The sequence below is a fragment of the Pseudophryne corroboree genome, chromosome 7 (assembly GCF_028390025.1).
Source record: "Pseudophryne corroboree isolate aPseCor3 chromosome 7, aPseCor3.hap2, whole genome shotgun sequence".
Lineage (NCBI taxonomy): Eukaryota > Metazoa > Chordata > Amphibia > Anura > Myobatrachidae > Pseudophryne > Pseudophryne corroboree.
Window position 1 is genome coordinate 383038135 of NC_086450.1, and position 20501 is coordinate 383058635.

General features: G+C 42.8%; 1 protein-coding gene across 2 annotated transcripts in view; it reads right to left on the reverse strand.

Annotated features, from left to right (window-relative positions):
• The window catches only part of LOC134945360 (interleukin-21 receptor-like), a 64063-nt gene that overhangs the window by 38248 nt on the left and 5314 nt on the right, over nt 1-20501 (reverse strand). For both annotated transcript variants that reach the window (XM_063934577.1, XM_063934576.1), the window contains exon 4: nt 2786-2928. In XM_063934577.1, coding sequence (XP_063790647.1) covers nt 2786-2928 — 143 coding nt within the window. The remainder of the gene's footprint in view (nt 1-2785; nt 2929-20501) is intronic.

Consider the following 20501-nt stretch of genomic DNA (forward strand, 5'->3'; position numbering starts at 1 on the left):
TACTCCCACAGTTGAATCAAAACACAAAAATATGAAGCGCCTGCGTCTGTATTAGACAAAATTAAAAAACTATTAAGTAACCACTAGAACACACGTTCGCTTCACTCGAGGGGCTGTATACACCCCTACAGTAAAGCAATAGTTAAACATACAGGAAGAGAGAAGCGCTCATGGGTTCATAATAGACACCTAATAAGTGTATTCAGAGCCGGTAAATGGATTAAAAATATATTTAATAAAAATGACACCAATAAATATATCAAAAACAATTAATTAATTGCACCCAATATGATATGATAATTCCTAGCTGGCCAGCAGTTTACATTGGCAATAATTGCTATTAAAACTTCCCTCAATAAGGAATCAGTGCACTGAAGGAACTATGCTGTTGTACTCTCAGCGTGTGGTAACTTTATATCAGTCAATGATGGTAACTGTTGCACGCTGAGACTATAAAGGTGTAACGGCTGATGGCAGCGTTTACAAAGTGTCCAATTACCTCCCTTGTAGATATAGCGATGTGGTCCTACCCCAGTAACCGAGCGTCCTCGGATGTTTAGAATTGTCCACGGGGGTTGCCTTTCATATCACCGGCTGTGACTACAGGTTGCTCCACGGGAGGAGAATATTAAACGGACTTGTAGTGCTGACGCTTGTTTAAGCAGGAATACTTTTGCTCGTGGCGGGATGGACAGATGGCAATGTCCCGTAGCGGCTCCCGCTCTGCTATGCCGTGCACCTCTATGTTAGCCAGAAATACTGCTGCAGCTGCACAAAATGGGCGGAGACTGACGCGTTTCGTCACGGAATCACGTGACTTTTTCAAAGTAATTAATTGTTTTTGATATATTTATTGGTGTCATTTTTATTAAATATATTTTTAATCCATTTACCAGCTCTGAATACACTTATTGGTTGTCTATTATGAACCCATGAGCACTTCTCTCTTCCTGTATGTTTAACTCCCACAGTTGAGCCATCAAACTTAATATAAAAAAGGAGGACAGTGTCTGCCTGTTTGTCTTAAGGTTAGAAATCATTTACATGGCAGCAGTAATAGGTTGAAATATCTACTGATGCAATGATGGCAATAAATCACTAATCAGAGAATTTGCTGAAATGCCTTTAATGAGACCAGTTGGAAATTGCCTGAGCCTTTTCTGGATCTAAATAGAGTCCTACTTGAATATGCATTTTTCTAGTTTACAGTGTAACTAATGTTTCCAAAGGTGGACGAAAACCTCTGCAAAATGAGAATGACGAGATTATAGATCCGTACGGTAAATTCAAATATAAACAAGATAGACAACAACAACAACAACAACAAAACATTTTAAAAGACTGTAGATGCGTTGCACAACCAAAACAGCATTACTAAATATTCACAGTGACCATAGCAGTAACTGAAGGCAGTCTTCCAGTCCTCGCACTCAGATATTCATGAAATGTTACATGGTAGGGGAATTCCCGAATAATAGCTATTTCTATGTTGTAGGGTCTCACTGACCTATTTGGATATAGCTGGCATCTCTTGTAATGAAAGAGGGTACACATGTCCTTTAGAAAATATTTTCCCATTAAGGGGTTTAATGAGGCAATACCATTCACAGTGAAGACGATGTATTTCATCCCATTGTTTACAGATAATTTCCTGAAAGACAGAACTCCGGGGAGATAAAGGTAGCACGACTTTCTGAGAATAGGACTTTCTTTTTGAATAGACTGTGATTGGCACATAGAATCACAGGATAACTATTGCCCTATATCCAATGTAGTCCATGTCACGGGAGCCCTAAAATAATATGACTCATGAAATCGCAAAGAGCGAGATGGTTTCCTTTGCCCACACCACTGGCATATTTATAATGGGCGCCACTGGCATATAGTGTGCGCGGTGCACACGGGCCCCCGGGGTCCAGGGGGCCCCACACCGCACATCCTGCACCCATTATTTGTAATACCCTCCGAAGTCCCGCACCGAAGCAGCAGCGCTGCAGGAATCACTGAGAAAATGGCGCAACGCCATTTTTCCGGTGTTTCACGCATGCGCATTAGGAAAATCACTGGGAAAATGGCCACTGTGCCATTTTCCTGGAGATCTGCGCATGCGAGCTAGACTCTGGGACCCTAGTGCCCAAAGTCACAGTGCTGCCACTGGCTAGAGAGGAGGGGGCCCTGACAAAGCCTGGACACGGGCCTCCTCCTCTCTAGATACGCCCCTAGCCAACACCAAGAGTGTCTGATGTAAAATGGTTATTATTGGGAATTCTTTTGCTGGCTATGGTGATTTAAAAAAAATGGGAGTATCAAGTGGCAAAACTGTTAGACCCAATTTAGAAACCAAAGTGGAAGAAATAAAATTCCCTGTGGATCCAGAATACAGTACAAAGGGAAAAACTGCCACCATTCTGAGAAGATACAGGAGAGTGAAGCACTAGCCCTAACTTGGCATTTCCAAAACACTTGGGACTTTTGGAAAGTAGATAGCCAAGTTCCACAGAGTAAAGTCATAAATTGAATCTTCTTTCCCAATCCTCTGAATAGAATGAAATGAACATTTCTGAAAATGTAATATTCATTAATTTTAAAGAATAAACATTATTATGGTAATTTAAAAAAAAAATCCAACTGTATTATAATTTAGATTAAAAGTAATTTTAATAATTTCATTTTTTTAAAGGAAGATTACTAGTGGGTTTCGGCTGTACAATAATTCAATTGCAATCTATGAACAATTCATTTTACAGGTTTTTGTCACAAATTCGGATAGTTCTTGATGTGCTACCTGCCAGGATGAAGCTTCTTTCTTTAACTGTAATTCATATAGTAATTTGGTTTCAGCCAGAAGTTCTGTAATACCAGTCCAGATGATCCGATATATACTGCCATTGACACTGTACGACAGCCCAGAAGGTGGATCTAGCCTGACTGCAACAAGAAAATGATAATTATTATTCAATTTTCATTTTTGTCATTCTTTGCCTCCTTTTATTTTCCACTTATCGATATAAGAAATTAACTTTAGAAGGTGCAGCAATGCAAAAGACGCATACTAGGAGCAGAAGAAAAATACATTTTCAGATGTTTACTTCTTAAAAGGGACAAAAAAGTGGTCACCTGTAACCAAAAGAGCCAAATTAAGACTTGTAGATGTAAGTTACCAAAACCTAATTTTATAAAGTGTCAGCCTGATCAAAGCCGTCTTAACAGCATTGTAGGCCCTGGGCAAAACAATGTACTAGGGTCCCTACACACCCATTCACAGCGACCAATTAACAAAAAACATAACATGCCCCTCCTACGGTCCCGTGTCATCTCTCTAAATGCTTCCACATGTTAAATGACTGTCAGCACTCTGACTGGTGGATAGCTCCAGCCATCCACCAATCAGCATGCTGACAGCCATGCACTGTCTGGCTGAGGCTGGAAGGCACGTAGAGAATGCTGCCTTGCCACTCTGATTGTGTGACCACCATCTGCTCCTGCTCAAAAGCCTCTAGAATTGTGGGGCCCTGTGCCTGATACTTTGCCTGTGTCCCAATCCAGTCTGTGCTTATGCAAATACTACACTGACTGTGTAACGTTAATGCTGTCCAGCCTGGTTGGTGCACTTACCTGCTGCCCCATGAGGAGACATAGGCTGCCGAGTGATGGAGATGGTTAAATCATTTTGGGAGGGCTCTGTTTATGTCGGGACTCCAGGGTTAGTACTTGGGGGCTCCCAGATGCGAAACCTATTCATTTAGCTCTGATAACAACTGAGCAGGCTTGGTAGTGCTAGTGTGCAGACTGTTCATACCCTGGAATTTGGCGTCTTCCCCAACATTTAATAATGTGTGTCACATCGCCCATTTGGATCTCAGTGGTGGACTCACCGTTTGTATCCTGTTTACCTGTGACAATAGCTGGATTATCTGTTAGGCCAGAGGTTCTCAAATGTGGTCTTCAATGCACCCCAATGGTCAGGGTTTTAGGTTTTTCCATGTTTTGGCCACAGGTGACTTAATTAGCACCTCAGTCAATTTGATTTAACCATCCATGTTGAGCCATGGATATACCTAAAACCTGGACGGTTGGGGTGTCATGATGACCGTGTTTGAGAACCTCTGTGTTAGGCAAACTAGGCTCCAACCTAGGGGCAATGGTCACAGATAGGCCTTGATTGCCCTAACCTTATGTTTTTTTTTTTTTTTAAAGAAATGGAGGGGGAATATGGGCCCAAACCATTAGCTTGTCTAGGGCCCTACAGAGTGTTAATCCAGCTCTGCCTGTAATATGTTGGAAACAGTCACGCGATGGGTTATGTAATAGGTTCTGAGATTACAGAATAATGTGATGTCAACGAGTTTGCTGTTAAATTTAAAGCAGCAATCAGTTATACGGCAGGATTTGCCTTATGATTGCCATTTGAAATAAGAAAGAAACTTTCATGATGATGACTTTCATTTTTACTAATGGCTCACTAAAATTATCCTGTTGAATGCCTGAAAAAACAGATGTGTCCTCATACACCAAACGGCGCAAGATGCCTGGTGTGACTTAGCAGCACCAAGCGGTGTAATGTAGAGACAGTGTACTAGAGTCGCAGGCCTGGGACTTTAACCACACAGAAATTAGTTTTACACATGTACAAAGTCGCAGATGAAGCACAACGGGACTTGGAATGAGAAATAACCCTGTTCGCTCTATCGTAGCACTTCATACACAGATTCCGACTCATTCTCACACAGATGTACAAATGTCGCACTTCAAATCGATCAGTGCAATCTGGCAGAGTAGTTTTGTCACTTCTAGTTGTTTTATTTCTATGAATAATATGCACATTTTCAGCGAATAAGATGCTTGGCGCAGTAGCTGGGCACCTGGTGCAACTACTGCAGCCACGGCATGTGAGGACCAGTGACGTGCGGTGGGGTGAGGCTGGTGAGGCAGGGCCTTTCCTGTTATACTAATATATAAGCCAGACTTTTGACTGTGTAAAGTATTTGAAAAATACAAAGAATATACTAGAAATATCTTCTTTGTATTACTCTAATTATTTTTATAGTCTCTATAAACTCTGGAGTAAAAAGTCTATGACAGGTGAGACAGTGCCTCCCTCGTCTATCTTTTCCGCACATCCCTGGTCAAAACTCACTAAATTTCCAGCAGTATAAACTGCTGCACCTGTGTATAATGCCCACATGAACCCAAGGGCGTAGCTACCATAGGTGCAGGCAGTGCAGCTACTATGGGGCACAGAGCTGAGAGGGGCCACCTTCCCTGTCACAGTTACATGTGTTATATAAAAGGGCGTAGCTACCATAGGTGCAGCACAGCTGCTGCTATGGGGCCCAGAGATGGGAGGGGCCACCTTCCCTGTCACAGTTACATGTGTTATATAACTTTTTTGCCATTGGCTGGTACGTAGGGGTCCTTTCAATCTTTTTTCTTGGGGCCTGCAATATATCTAGGTATGCCCCTGGACTTGGTCATTGTAGTGTGGTATATAATGAACTGTAGGGAATTTTTCATTATTATATAATATGAACCGGGGCACTCTAATGATGCACAATATGAACAGGGAGCACTACATATAATGTGAAGTGGGGGTACTGTGCGGCATAATGTGTACTGGCAGCTCTGAAATGTGACATACTGTAGGGTGAACTTAAGCACTACTGCGATTCATAAAAAACTAGGGCACTACTATGGGGCATAACATTAAGTAAGGCTCTACTATGGTTCAGAAAATGAACTAGGGCACTATTATAGGGCATAAAATTAACAACTGCTGCAGAGAAGTGTCTCTCTAGAAGCATTGGGCCGGGAGCCCCTTCAAAATGTTGCTACAGGGCCCACAAAGTTATGGCTACGCCCCTGATTGAACCTTTTGGCTCCATATATTGTCTGTAAATCTAGCTCTGGTACTAGCTAGTGCCTCCTGTGCCATTTACCTTACCGCACGTCTCTGATGAGGACACACCTGTGTACCTCCCCATTTCTCATGGCAAACTCATTTCTGTATTTTGTACCTGAGACACCGTTTCTGCTCTTGGCCCCTGATAATTAAGTATCCAGTTTGTTGCAAGTTTTAGTGGTGGATACTTAGCTACCATAGCAATTCAGCATTGCTCCATTGTGATGACAGCTGATTTGAAATTCAGCTGTCACCTTGATTCCTAACTTTAGGAGCAGTGACTAACCATTGCCAAGTCTGCCCAATGCGCATGGGTGACCTGAGTTCATATATACACAATTACACATAGCCACGGTCCTTTTCACATCCCAGACCTCCTTCTCATAGGAAGCTCAGGAAACTAACAGGGGCTCTGGGAACTAACGCCATCTGAAGATGGTGTAGGTTACAGCAGGCAAGCTCCATAGACTCTCAGTTTTCAGAGTTAGCTAAATATTATACAGACACCAGAGAAAAGAGAAAAAGAGTCTGTATGAGGTGCACAGGTAACACTGTAGTAAAATATAAGTTTGAATGGTTCATGTTAAAATCCACAGATCATAGAATTATATTGTTGAATATCAAACAGCAAAATAATGTTTCAAAATTAGATGTGTACAGAAGGAATCAGTGAGAATAAAGTAAATTCACACCCGCTTATGTGACTCAATCAGGGACGGATCTAGACTTTTCTTTAGGGGGGGCGGTTTACTCTTTAATCTTGACTCCTCCCTCTACAGGCCCAACTCCTTCCATCTGCAATCCTAACTCCTCCTCCTCTCAATTCTGACTGAACTTTTTGAGTGCGACTGAGATAGAGCTTTGTGATTGTTCTATGTACATGTGACTGTGTTATGGGGTAATTGTATTTATTAGCCCTAGTACCCACACACCAGCAAGTGAGGGGCAAATGCTCTGTAACCCTTGCTCTCCTGGCTCCTCTGTGCTGCTGTGTTATAAGCTGCAGCACATCGTTCTGCCTCAGGCTCTCCCCGGAGAGCTCTCTTCTGCTCAAAAGTGGGCATGACTATGACTGTGTTAGGGGGGGCGGTCGCCCCCTGCGCCCCCCCCTAGATCCGGCCCTGGACTCAATGTGTCTTCTTGCATGTTACATATACCCTATATGGTCACAGTGAATATAATTTTTAACCAAGTTTAGCATAGATGAAGGTCTATGTACTAAGGGGTTATTCAGGTTGGATTGGAGACTCTGCTTAAAAGCAGAATCTGCAATCCTTTCTTTCACATGCTGCTGGCTGCCCAGTGCAGGGCAGGGCCACCCAGCAGTCACAGTAACTGTGGACGAACCCCTGCCGTTGCAGCCAATGCGATCCAATCGCATTGGCTGGGTGCACACGAGCAAGACAATACCTGCGCATGTGCATTGGCGCCTGCTCAGGCAAGTTGCCTTTAACCTTGAATAGAGATAAAGCGAATGGGCATAAAGGGCCTAATTCAGAGTTTATCGCAGCAAAAAAAATTGTTAGCAGTTGGGCAGAACCATGTACACTGCAGGGGGGGCAATTTGGGTGGGGTGTGTTGAAACTGAAATCTAAATTGCAGTGTAAAAATAAAGCAGCCAGTATTTACTCTGCACAGAAGCAAAATAACCCACCCAAATCTAACTCTCTCTGCACATGTTATATCTGCCTCCCCCCTCCCACCACCCCCTGCAGTGCACATGGTTTTGCCCAACTGCTAACAAATTTGCTGCTGCGATCAACTCTGAATTACCCCCAAAGTACCAGCTAATCAGCTCTTAACTGCTACGTTACAGGTTGGGTTTGAAAAAATGACAGGAGCTTGTTAGCTGGCACTGTATCTCTGTCCACTTCATCTCTCTCCTATACTTAATACATAGACCCCCTGTATCAGTTAATACTACGTTATATTATATACTCATTTAAAGTAATATGGGGACCATGGCCCTCATTCCGAGTTGTTCGCTCGCTAGCTACTTTTAGCAGAAATGCAAACACAAAGCCGCCGCCCTCTGGGAGTGTATTTTAGAATAGCAGAATTTCTAACGAAAGATTAGCAATTGCTAACGAAAGATTACCAATTCTGCTATAAGTATTTCCTTGCAGTTTCTGAGTAGCTCCAGACCTACTCCTAGATTGCGATCACCTCAGTCCGTTTAGTTCCTGGTTTGATGTCACAAACACGCCCAGCCACTCCTCCGTTTCTCCAGCCACTCCTGCGTTTTTACCTGGCACGCCTGCGTTTTTTAGCACACTCCCTGAAAACGGACAGTTTCCGCCCAGCAACACCCACTTCCTGTCAATCAGCAGAGCGATTGAAAAGCTTTGTTCGCCCGTGAGTAGCATAGTTTTGTGCAAATTTGCTTAGCGCGTGCGCCCTGCTGTGCATACGCATGCGCAGAACTGCCGGATTTTTGCCTATTAGCAATTCTGCTAAAATTAGCAGCGAGCGAACAACTCGGAATGAGGGCCCATATCTGGTTACTGCATATATCAATATTGAAGTTATGTTGAGCTGATTAGCTGAATTCAGTATTTTCAAATTCTCTGTTATAATTAGGCAGTTATCATTTTCCAAAGTATTTTATTATATAAGCATGATAAGTTAACAGGGATCTCTAGCATCATTCCATGAAAAGCAATTCTGTAAGACACTGGAGATCTTCCCTCGATTTGTGTGGCTGAATTTGGTTTTAACTAGAGATGAGCGCCTGAAATTTTTCGGGTTTTGTGTTTTGGTTTTGGGTTCGGTTCCGCGGCCGTGTTTTGGGTTCGAACGCATTTTGGCAAAACCTCACCGAATTTTTTTTGTCGGATTCGGGTGTGTTTTGGACTCGGGTGTTTTTTTCAAAAAACCCTAAAAAACAGCTTAAATCATAGATTTTGGGGGTCATTTTGATCCCAAAGTATTATTAACCTCAAAAACCATAATTTACACTCATTTTCAGTCTATTCTGAATACCTCACACCTCACAATATTATTTTTAGTCCTAAAATTTGCACCGAGGTCGCTGTGTGAGTAAGATAAGCGACCCTAGTGGCCGACACAAGCACCGGGCCCATCTAGGAGTGGCACTGCAGTGTCACGCAGGATGTCCCTTCCAAAAAACCCTCCCCAAACAGCACATGACGCAAAGAAAAAAAGAGGCGCAATGAGGTAGCTGTGTGAGTAAGATTAGCGACCCTAGTGGCCGACACAAACACCGGGCCCATCTAGGAGTGGCACTGCAGTGTCACGCAGGATGGCCCTTCCAAAAAACCCTCCCCAAACAGCACATGACGCAAAGAAAAAAAGAGGCGCAATGAGGTAGCTGTGTGAGTAAGATTAGCGACCCTAGTGGCCGACACAAACACCGGGCCCATCTAGGAGTGGCACTGCAGTGTCACGCAGGATGTCCCTTCCAAAAAACCATCCCCAAACAGCACATGACGCAAAGAAAAAAAGAGGCGCAATGAGGTAGCTGTGTGAGTAAGATTAGCGACCCTAGTGGCCGACACAAACACCGGGCCCATCTAGGAGTGGCACTGCAGTGTCACGCAGGATGTCCCTTCCAAAAAACCCTCCCCAAACAGCACATGACGCAAAGAAAAAAAGAGGCGCAATGAGGTAGCTGACTGTGTGAGTAAGATTAGCGACCCTAGTGGCCGACACAAACACCGGGCCCATTTAGGAGTGGCACTGCAGTGTCACGCAGGATGTCCCTTCCAAAAAACCCTCCCCAATCAGCACATGATGCAAAGAAAAAGAAAAGAAAAAAGAGGTGCAAGATGGAATTGTCCTTGGGCCCTCCCACCCACCCTTATGTTGTATAAACAAAACAGGACATGCACACTTTAACCAACCCATCATTTCAGTGACAGGGTCTGCCACACGACTGTGACTGATATGACGGGTTGGTTTGGACCCCCCCCAAAAAAGAAGCAATTAATCTCTCCTTGCACAAACTGGCTCTACAGAGGCAAGATGTCCACCTCATCATCACCCTCCGATATATCACCGTGTACATCCCCCTCCTCACAGATTATCAATTCGTCCCCACTGGAATCCACCATCTCAGCTCCCTGTGTACTTTGTGGAGGCAATTGCTGCTGGTCAATGTCTCCGCGGAGGAATTGTTTATAATTCATTTTAATGAACATCATCTTCTCCACATTTTCTGGATGTAACCTCGTACGCCGATTGCTGACAAGGTGAGCGGCGGCACTAAACACTCTTTCGGAGTACACACTTGTGGGAGGGCAACTTAGGTAGAATAAAGCCAGTTTGTGCAAGGGCCTCCAAATTGCCTCTTTTTCCTGCCAGTATAAGTACGGACTGTGTGACGTGCCTACTTGGATGCGGTCACTCATATAATCCTCCACCATTCTATCAATGTTGAGAGAATCATATGCAGTGACAGTAGACGACATGTCCGTAATCGTTGTCAGGTCCTTCAGTCCGGACCAGATGTCAGCATCAGCAGTCGCTCCAGACTGCCCTGCATCACCGCCAGCGGGTGGGCTCGGAATTCTGAGCCTTTTCCTCGCACCCCCAGTTGCGGGAGAATGTGAAGGAGGAGATGTTGACAGGTCGCGTTCCGCTTGACTTGACAATTTTGTCACCAGCAGGTCTTTCAACCCCAGCAGACTTGTGTCTGCCGGAAAGAGAGATCCAAGGTAGGCTTTAAATCTAGGATCGAGCACGGTGGCCAAAATGTAGTGCTCTGATTTCAACAGATTGACCACCCGTGAATCCTTGTTAAGCGAATTAAGGGCTCCATCCACAAGTCCCACATGCCTAGCGGAATCGCTCCGTGTTAGCTCCTCCTTCAATGTCTCCAGCTTCTTCTGCAAAAGCCTGATGAGGGGAATGACCTGACTCAGGCTGGCAGTGTCTGAACTGACTTCACGTGTGGCAAGTTCAAAGGGCATCAGAACCTTGCACAACGTTGAAATCATTCTCCACTGCGCTTGAGACAGGTGCATTCCACCTACTATATCGTGCTCAATTGTATAGGCTTGAATGGCCTTTTGCTGCTCCTCCAACCTCTGAAGCATATAGAGGGTTGAATTCCACCTCGTTACCACTTCTTGCTTCAGATGATGGCAGGGCAGGTTCAGTAGTTTTTGGTGGTGCTCCAGTCTTCTGTACGTGGTGCCTGTACGCCGAAAGTGTCCCGCAATTCTTCTGGCCATGACAGCATCTCTTGCACGCCCCTGTCGTTTTTTAAAAAATTCTGCACCACCAAATTCAAGGTATGTGCAAAACATGGGACGTGCTGGAATTTGCCAATATTTAATGCACACACAATATTGCTGGCGTTGTCCGATGCCACAAATCCACAGGAGAGTCCAATTGGGGTAAGCCATTCCGCGATGATCTTCCTCAGTTGCCGTAAGAGGTTTTCAGCTGTGTGCGTATTCTGGAAAGCGGTGATACAAAGCGTAGCCTGCCTAGGAAAGAGTTGGCGTTTGCGAGATGCTGCTACTGGTGCCGCCGCTGCTGTTCTTGCGGCGGGAGTCCATACATCTACCCAGTGGGCTGTCACAGTCATATAGTCCTGACCCTGCCCTGCTCCACTTGTCCACATGTCCGTGGTTAAGTGGACATTGGGTACAGCTGCATTTTTTAGGACACTGGTGACTCTTTTTCTGAGGTCTGTGTACATTTTCGGTATCGCCTGCCTAGAGAAATGGAACCTAGATGGTATTTGGTACCGGGGACACAGTACCTCCAACAAGTCTCTAGTTGGCTCTGCAGTAATGATGGATACCGGAACCACGTTTCTCACCACCCAGGATGCCAAGGCCTCAGTTATCCGCTTTGCAGTAGGATGACTGCTGTGATATTTCATCTTCCTCGCAAAGGACTGTTGGACAGTCAATTGCTTGGTGGAAGTAGTAAAAGTGGTCTTACGACTTCCCCTCTGGGATGACCATCGACTCCCAGCAGCAACAACAGCAGCGCCAGCAGCAGTAGGCGTTACACGCAAGGATGCATCGGAGGAATCCCAGGCAGGAGAGGAATCGTCAGAATTGCCAGTGACATGGCCTGCAGGACTATTGGCATTCCTGGGGAAGGAGGAAATTGACACTGAGGGAGTTGGTGGGGTGGTTTGCGTGAGCTTGGTTACAAGAGGAAGGGATTTACTGGTCAGTGGACTGCTTCCGCTGTCACCCAAAGTTTTTGAACTTGTCACTGACTTATTATGAATGCGCTGCAGGTGACGTATAAGGGAGGATGTTCCGAGGTGGTTAACGTCCTTACCCCTACTTATTACAGCTTGACAAAGGGAACACACGGCTTGACACCTGTTGTCCGCATTTCTGGTGAAATACCTCCACACCGAAGAGCTGATTTTTTTGGTATTTTCGCCAGGCATGTCAACGGCCATATTCCTCCCACGGACAACAGGTGTCTCCCCGGGTGCCTGACTTAAACAAACCACCTCACCATCAGAATCCTCCTGGTCAATTTCCTCCCCAGCGCCAGCAACACCCATATCCTCCTCATCCTGGTGTACTTCAACACTGACATCTTCAATCTGACTATCAGGAACTGGACTGCGGGTGCTCCTTCCAGCACTTGCAGGGGGCGTGCAAATGGTGGAAGGCGCATGCTCTTCACGTCCAGTGTTGGGAAGGTCAGGCATCGCAACCGACACAATTGGACTCTCCTTGTGGATTTGGGATTTCGAAGAATGCACAGTTCTTTGCTGTGCTGCTTTTGCCAGCTTGAGTCTTTTCATTTTTCTAGCGAGAGGCTGAGTGCTTCCATCCTCATGTGAAGCTGAACCACAAGCCATGAACATAGGCCAGGGCCTCAGCCGTTCCTTGCCACTCCGTGTGGTAAATGGCATATTGGCAAGTTTACGCTTCTCCTCCGACAATTTTATTTTAGGTTTTGGAGTCCTTTTTTTACTGATATTTGGTGTTTTGGATTTGACATGCTCTGTACTATGACATTGGGCATCGGCCTTGGCAGATGACGTTGCTGGCATTTCATCGTCTCGGCCATGACTAGTGGCAGCAGCTTCAGCACGAGGTGGAAGTGGATCTTGATCTTTCCCTAATTTTGGAACCTCAACATTTTTGTTCTCCATATTTTAATAGGCACAACTAAAAGGCACCTCAGGTAAACAATGGAGATGGATACTAGTATACAATTATGGACTGCCTGCCGAGTGCAGACACAGAGGTAGCCACAGCCGTGAACTACCGTACTGTACTGTGTCTGCTGCTAATATAGACTGGTTGATAAAGAGATGTCTATGTAACTATGTATGTATAAAGAAGAAAGAAAAAAAAACCACGGTTAGGTGGTATACAATTATGGACGGACTGCCTGCCGAGTGCAGACACAGAGGTAGCCACAGCCGTGAACTACCGTACTGTACTGTGTCTGCTGCTAAAAATATAGACTGGTTGATAAAGAGATGTCGTAGTAGTATGTATGTATAAAGAAGAAAAAAAAAAAAAACACGGTTAGGTGGTATACAATTATGGACGGACTGCCTGCCGAGTGCAGACACAGAGGTAGCCACAGCCGTGAACTACCGTACTGTACTGTGTCTGCTGCTAATATAGACTGGTTGATAAAGAGATGTCTATGTAACTATGTATGTATAAAGAAGAAAGAAAAAAAAACCACGGTTAGGTGGTATACAATTATGGACGGACTGCCTGCCGAGTGCAGACACAGAGGTAGCCACAGCCGTGAACTACCGTACTGTACTGTGTCTGCTGCTAATATAGACTGGTTGATAAAGAGATGTCTATGTAACTATGTATGTATAAAGAAGAAAGAAAAAAAAACCACGGTTAGGTGGTATACAATTATGGACGGACTGCCTGCCGAGTGCAGACACAGAGGTAGCCACAGCCGTGAACTACCGTACTGTACTGTGTCTGCTGCTAATATAGACTGGTTGATAAAGAGATGTCTATGTAACTATGTATGTATAAAGAAGAAAGAAAAAAAACCCACGGTTAGGTGGTATACAATTATGGACGGACTGCCTGCCGAGTGCAGACACAGAGGTAGCCACAGCCGTGAACTATCGTACTGTACTGTGTCTGCTGCTAATATAGACTGGTTGATAAAGAGATGTCTATGTAACTATGTATGTATAAAGAAGAAAGAAAAAAAAACCACGGTTAGGTGGTATACAATTATGGACGGACTGCCTGCCGAGTGCAGACACAGAGGTAGCCACAGCCGTGAACTACCGTACTGTACTGTGTCTGCTGCTAATATAGACTGGTTGATAAAGAGATGTCTATGTAACTATGTATGTATAAAGAAGAAAGAAAAAAAAACCACGGTTAGGTGGTATACAATTATGGACGGACTGCCTGCCGAGTGCAGACACAGAGGTAGCCACAGCCATGAACTACCGTACTGTACTGTGTCTGCTGCTAATATAGACTGGTTGATAAAGAGATGTCGTAGTAGTATGTATGTATAAAGAAGAAAAAAAAAACACGGTTAGGTGGTATACAATTATGGACGGACTGCCTGCCGAGTGCAGACACAGAGGTAGCCACAGCCGTGAACTACCGTACTGTGTCTGCTGCGACTGGATGATAAATGATATAAAAAATATATATATATCACTACTGCAGCCGGACAGGTATATATTATATATTATATAATGACGGACCTGCTGGACACTGTCTGTCAGCAGAATGAGTTTTATTTTTATAGAATAAAAAAAACAACAACACACAAGTGAAGTCACACGACGAGTGTTTAACTTTTTCAGGCAATCACAATATAAGTATACTACTAACTATACTGGTGGTCAGTGTGGTCAGGTCACTGGTCAGTCACACTGGCAGTGGCACTCCTGCAGCAAAAGTGTGCACTGTTTAATTTTAATATAATATTATGTACTCCTGGCTCCTGCTATAACCTATAACTGGCACTGCAGTGCTCCCCAGTCTCCCCCACAATTATAAGCTGTGTGAGCTGAGCAGTCAGACAGATATATAATATATATAGATGATGCAGCACACTGGGCTGAGCCTGAGCAGTGCACACAGATATGGTATGTGACTGAGTCACTGTGTGTATCGCTTTTTTCAGGCAGAGAACGGATATATTAAATAAACTGCACTGTCTGGTGGTCACTCACTATATAATATTATGTACTCCTGGCTCCTGCTATAACCTATAACTGGCACTGCAGTGCTCCCCAGTCTCCCCCACAATTATAAGCTGTGTGAGCTGAGCAGTCAGACAGATATATAATATATATAGATGATGCAGCACACTGGGCTGAGCCTGAGCAGTGCACACAGATATGGTATGTGACTGAGTCACTGTGTGTATCGCTTTTTTCAGGCAGAGAACGGATATATTAAATAAACTGCACTGTCTGGTGGTCACTCACTAGTAAACTCTCTGCACTCTCTACACTTCTACAGTACTCCTCCTAGTCCTAAGCTCCAGTAAATCTCTCTCTCTTATAATCTAAATGGAGAGGACGCCAGCCACGTCCTCTCCCTATCAATCTCAATGCACGTGTGAAAATGGCGGCGACGCGCGGCTCCTTATATAGAATCCGAGTCTCGCGATAGAATCCGAGCCTCGCGAGAATCCGACAGCGTCATGATGACGTTCGGGCGCGCTCGGGTTAACCGAGCAAGGCGGGAAGATCCGAGTCGCTCGGACCCGTGAAAAAAAACATGAAGTTCGGGCGGGTTCGGATTCAGAGAAACCGAACCCGCTCATCTCTAGTTTTAACACAGGTATTTGTACCTATTTTTATACATTCAATATTATGTGTGGGGCACATAAATTATCTCCCGCGCTCAGGCATGTTTAGATAGTCCATTAAATGTACATAACATGAAAGCAGGGCCAGCTCTAGGCACGTTCCAACTGAGCAACTGAACAAGGACGCCATCTTGTGTGGCTACTGCTATATTCCCTTTGCAATTGCATGGCCCTTTAAACTTACTGCAGTGCAGTGTGTTAGCTAGCTGCTGTCAGCCTGCTGATTTCCTCATTGTGGAGGAGGGCTGGCTGAGCGCTGCAGTAAGCATTTGCTGAAGGTGAGGAGCTGAACAGTGAATGATGGTGGGCTGGTTGCCAGATTGAAGAGCACTGACTGTGATTGCAGTGCATTTAGAGGACAATGGGGGTATTCAGAGTTGTTAGCAAACCATAAAAGTTAGCTATTGGGCAAAACCTTGTTGCACTGCAGGTGGGGCTGATATAACATTTGCAGAGCAATCCATGTGAACCACATTTTTAATTGATCATATGATAGATTACAGCTGTGTAGTTTAAGTATAAGAACGAATGCGGGAGAGACCAAAGCCACACACCCCTGACAAAGTCCATCGACGAAACGCGTTGGCCATGGCTAACGGAACGTTGGACGTGTTGACGTCATCTGGTCGGTCATCGCTTAGCAACGAGCGGTGCTCGCGGCACTAGAGGCCAGTCGTTTAAACTTGTGTGGGAGAGAGCTGTCCGGACGCTCAAACTACCACACGGGATCACGGAGCCTGTTTTCAGAAGCTAAGATGTATGTGAGCATGTATTATGATTAAATGGAATTGTATTTTTATACTCACACCTGCGCCCTCCATTTTCTTCTCATTTGCATGTACAATTGAACCAGTGGCTCTGGTTCTAGCATGGAGGAAGTGACAGGACACATCTCAGAGCGGGACACAGACTGTTTATTAACAAAACTAATCCATGAGACTGAATGAGATCTGAATGCGCGGCTTTTTCAAACTAAATGCAATACTAACCACTGTGCTTGCTGCATTTAGATCTATTTTTTATATATATTTTTTATTTTATGTTTTGCAACGTTCTGTAAGCTATCTGTGTGTGGCTTTCTTACGGTCAAACTTATACTTATTGCTGATTTGTGGTGGATTATAATGGAGTTAAGACCAAGGCGTTTTGATGAGTGCCATCAAATCTTTAGTGAGCATTTGGGCACTGGTGAGAGTGCTGCTAAGCACTCATCTGAGAATGGTGTGGATTTGGACTCATTATGTCTGCAGATAGAAAAACTCCTAATTAAGGAAATGAAAATGAGCTGGGAATTAACCACTTTAGAGAAGTATATAGAGGCAAAACGTATCCCTAGGGGCTTAAGAATATTCAAAACACCTACATTTGGGAATGAGAGAATTTTTTTTACAGATGCTTGGTATGAGATACTAGATGAATGTGCCTATAGCTTAATTAAATTAATAATACATGAGAGGAAAAGAGAATTAAAAGAACTAGATCTTGAATTAATTGATCTAAATAAGAAAGTAGAACCTGTCAGAGAAATAAAGGAGTATTTAGACTTGATGAAAGAGAGTGAAATAAAGTAAAAAAAAAATTGGAAAAGGAAGTAATTGACACGAAAGTTAGAAAATTCCAAAGGGATTTGTATGACTATAAAGAGGGTCATGTGAGAAATTGGAATGATAGAATAAGGAACAATCATGAGGTTAATAATTTTGTACACAGAAACGGGACAGATTGTGGCAAGAAAGAACCCAGAGACAGAATAGGTGGCAGCAGGTCCCTTATAGAAATAGAGATAGGAGATTTGAACAGGAACCGATTTCTAAACAGAATATATGGCAACAGGTCCCTTATAGAAATAGGAAATATGAGCAAGAAGTGGAGACATTCAAGGTCCCTATTCAAAATAGATTTGATCCCTTAAACACCCCCAGTAATAGAGAAACACGCCACAATTTTTTACAGAGGGGCTGGGGAAGGGGGAACAGATTGGATCCAGGAGAAATAGAGGATACCAACAGCCCAAGGTCGGGTCTCAAAAGAAAAATATAAGAAGAAATAAGAGAGGAAAGAGAGGAGGCAAAAGGCATAAAACAGAGGAGATCAAACCAATAACGGGTATTTTTAATTTATCTAATCATGAGTTGAAACCTAGTGAAATTAAATTACTACAGAGGGGCGTATAATTTGCACCCAATAAAAAACCCAATAATTTTGAATTATTCATAGACGCCAATAAATTTGTTAGGACTTTGACACTAAAACGTCATTTTTAAAAAAATGAAGCAAAAAAATTAAGCAATTGGAAGTAAAAAGGAAACTGATAATAAGACTGGCTTGAAAGTAGGTTCTAATTATTATCCCCTTGAGTCGAGGGGTAGTTATATAGAGACATTCTCTAAATTAATAATATAAGACTTTGATGAATTGTGTAAAAGGGATGCACAGGTTAAAGATAATTTAGGGAAAGATGAGAGGATGGCCATAAAAGCTTTAGAGAAAAATCATGATTTGATAATTAAAATGGCTGATAAAGGGGGGGGGGGTAGTTCTGATGAACAGAGTAGACTATTTAGAGGAGGCGGAGAGGTTGTTGAATGATACAACTACTTATTTAAAACTCACCACTGATCCCAGTGGGAGAATATTAAATGAAATCAAACAGCTACTAGATAATGGTCTCCATAAAGGTTGTATAAGTGTATAAGAAATGAGTTATGTCTACAACCCCAACCTCGGAATATATTGATATATATAAAAAAATATGTATCTCGTTTAAAATCATTTGTACAGGATTCAACACATATATTAAAGATCTTAAGTGAAGTGAAGTGGAAAGACGGGTATTGCTGGTGTACAATTGATGTGGAATCATTGTACACCAGCATACCACATAAGGAGGGTCTCGAAGCGATTTACTTCTTTCTCAGAAGGGATGAAACACTTGATGAGTATATGAGATTATTTTTATTACAATGTATCGAGTATGTTCTTAAAAATAATTTTTTTAAATTCCAAAGCCAGTTTTACAACCAGCAATGTGGAAGCGCAATGGGTATGCCCTATGCACCTAGTTTTGCCAATTTGTATTTACGAAAATGGGAAGATGAGGTTGTGTTTAATAATAACCCATTCTCAGATGTTATTTATTCATTTAATCGTTACATAGATGACATATTGGTGGTGTGGAAAGGGGATATGAGTAGATTTGAGGAATTTATGAGGTATCTGGATGTAAATGATTATAACCTCAGGTTTACTTCAAATTTCCAAAAAGAAAAAATTGAGTATTTAGACCTAGTCATAGACACCAGTAAGTGGACTCCAGGAGGAAATGTAAGTACGTACACATATATTAAAAAAAAAAGTGGATAGTAACAATTATATCCACTTTAACAGCTGCCACTATAAAAACTGGATAGCGAACATCCCTTATTTGCAGTTTTTACGGGTTAAAAGGAATTGTACGGAAAGTGAGATGTATGAACAGCAGGTTGAGTTGTGTAAAAACAGGTTCCTAGAAAAAAAGTATCCTCTAGAATTAGTTGAGAAGTGTAAAAAGAAAGTAGAAAAAGTAGATAGAAGTAGTCTGTTAACTTATAAAGAGAAATGTAGAAGAACCAATGCCTCTGTGGCCTTTGTTACAGGTTTCAATATTAAAAACCGAGAAATCAGAAACATCCTCAATAGACATTGGGATGTTTTGGCAATAGACCCAATTCTAAAAGGGGTTCTTTCAGAAAAACCACAAGTAGTTTTTAGGAGGGCAAAAACTTTGAAAAGTACACTAGCACCAAGTAATTTGTCGCAATTGATTAGTAATGTATGGTTAAATAAAACAACCGGGTGTTTTCCATGCGGCAAATGTAAGATGTGTCCATATGTGAGTAAGGAAAGGAAAAAAACTTGGAGTAGAGATAAGACTAAATTTTGGGATATAAAAGAAATTATAAATTGTCAAACGACTTGTGTCCTTTACTTGATGGAGTGAACATGTGGTGCCAGATATGTGGGGAAAACAAAGTGACAGCTTAAGATTCGTATGCTTGAGCACACCCGAAGTATAGTAAATAAGTGCAAGGAACATAATGTCCCAAGGCATTTTTTTAAATGCAATAAAGGGAATTTAAGTAAATTTAGTTTCAAGGCACTTGAACACGTAAAACTAGATGAAAGAGGAGGTGATGTGCTTAAGCAACTTAGTAAAAGAGAAGTATTCTGGATACATGCGTTAGAAACCCTGAGTCCAAAGGGATTAAACGAAAATTATGATATTACTCCTCTTCTACATTAAAATTGTTCCTTAGATGTCTGTAATGTGGGGCACTGTTGTTGGATTATTTGATCCCTTTGCCCTAACTAGTAGCAGATTTTCTGAGTGAACATAGAGTGGTGTTTTTTGAAAAACAGTCAGGATCCGGAAAATAATTTGTCTCTTATTGACCCCTTATAAAAAATATAGATATATTATTTAGGTTCTATAAATGTAGGTTACCGGTAATAGATTTAGCATATAAGGTAGTCAAGTATTTATGAAGATATGTATTTTATAGGCATGTATATTCTCTATATATACCATTTTATAAATGATTCATGTATACACTTTATATTTATGTATATTTTTTATGCGGTTGATAATATCAGTTTTTTTAAAATGATAATTCAGAGTGTAATGATGAAGTATATGGCCCTCATTCCGAGTTGTTCGCTCGTTCTTTTTCATCGCATCGCAGTGAAAATCCGCTTAGTACGCATGCGCAAAGTTCGCACTGCGACTGCGCCAAGTAACTTTACTATGAAGAAAGTATTTTTACTCACGGCTTTTTCTTCGCTC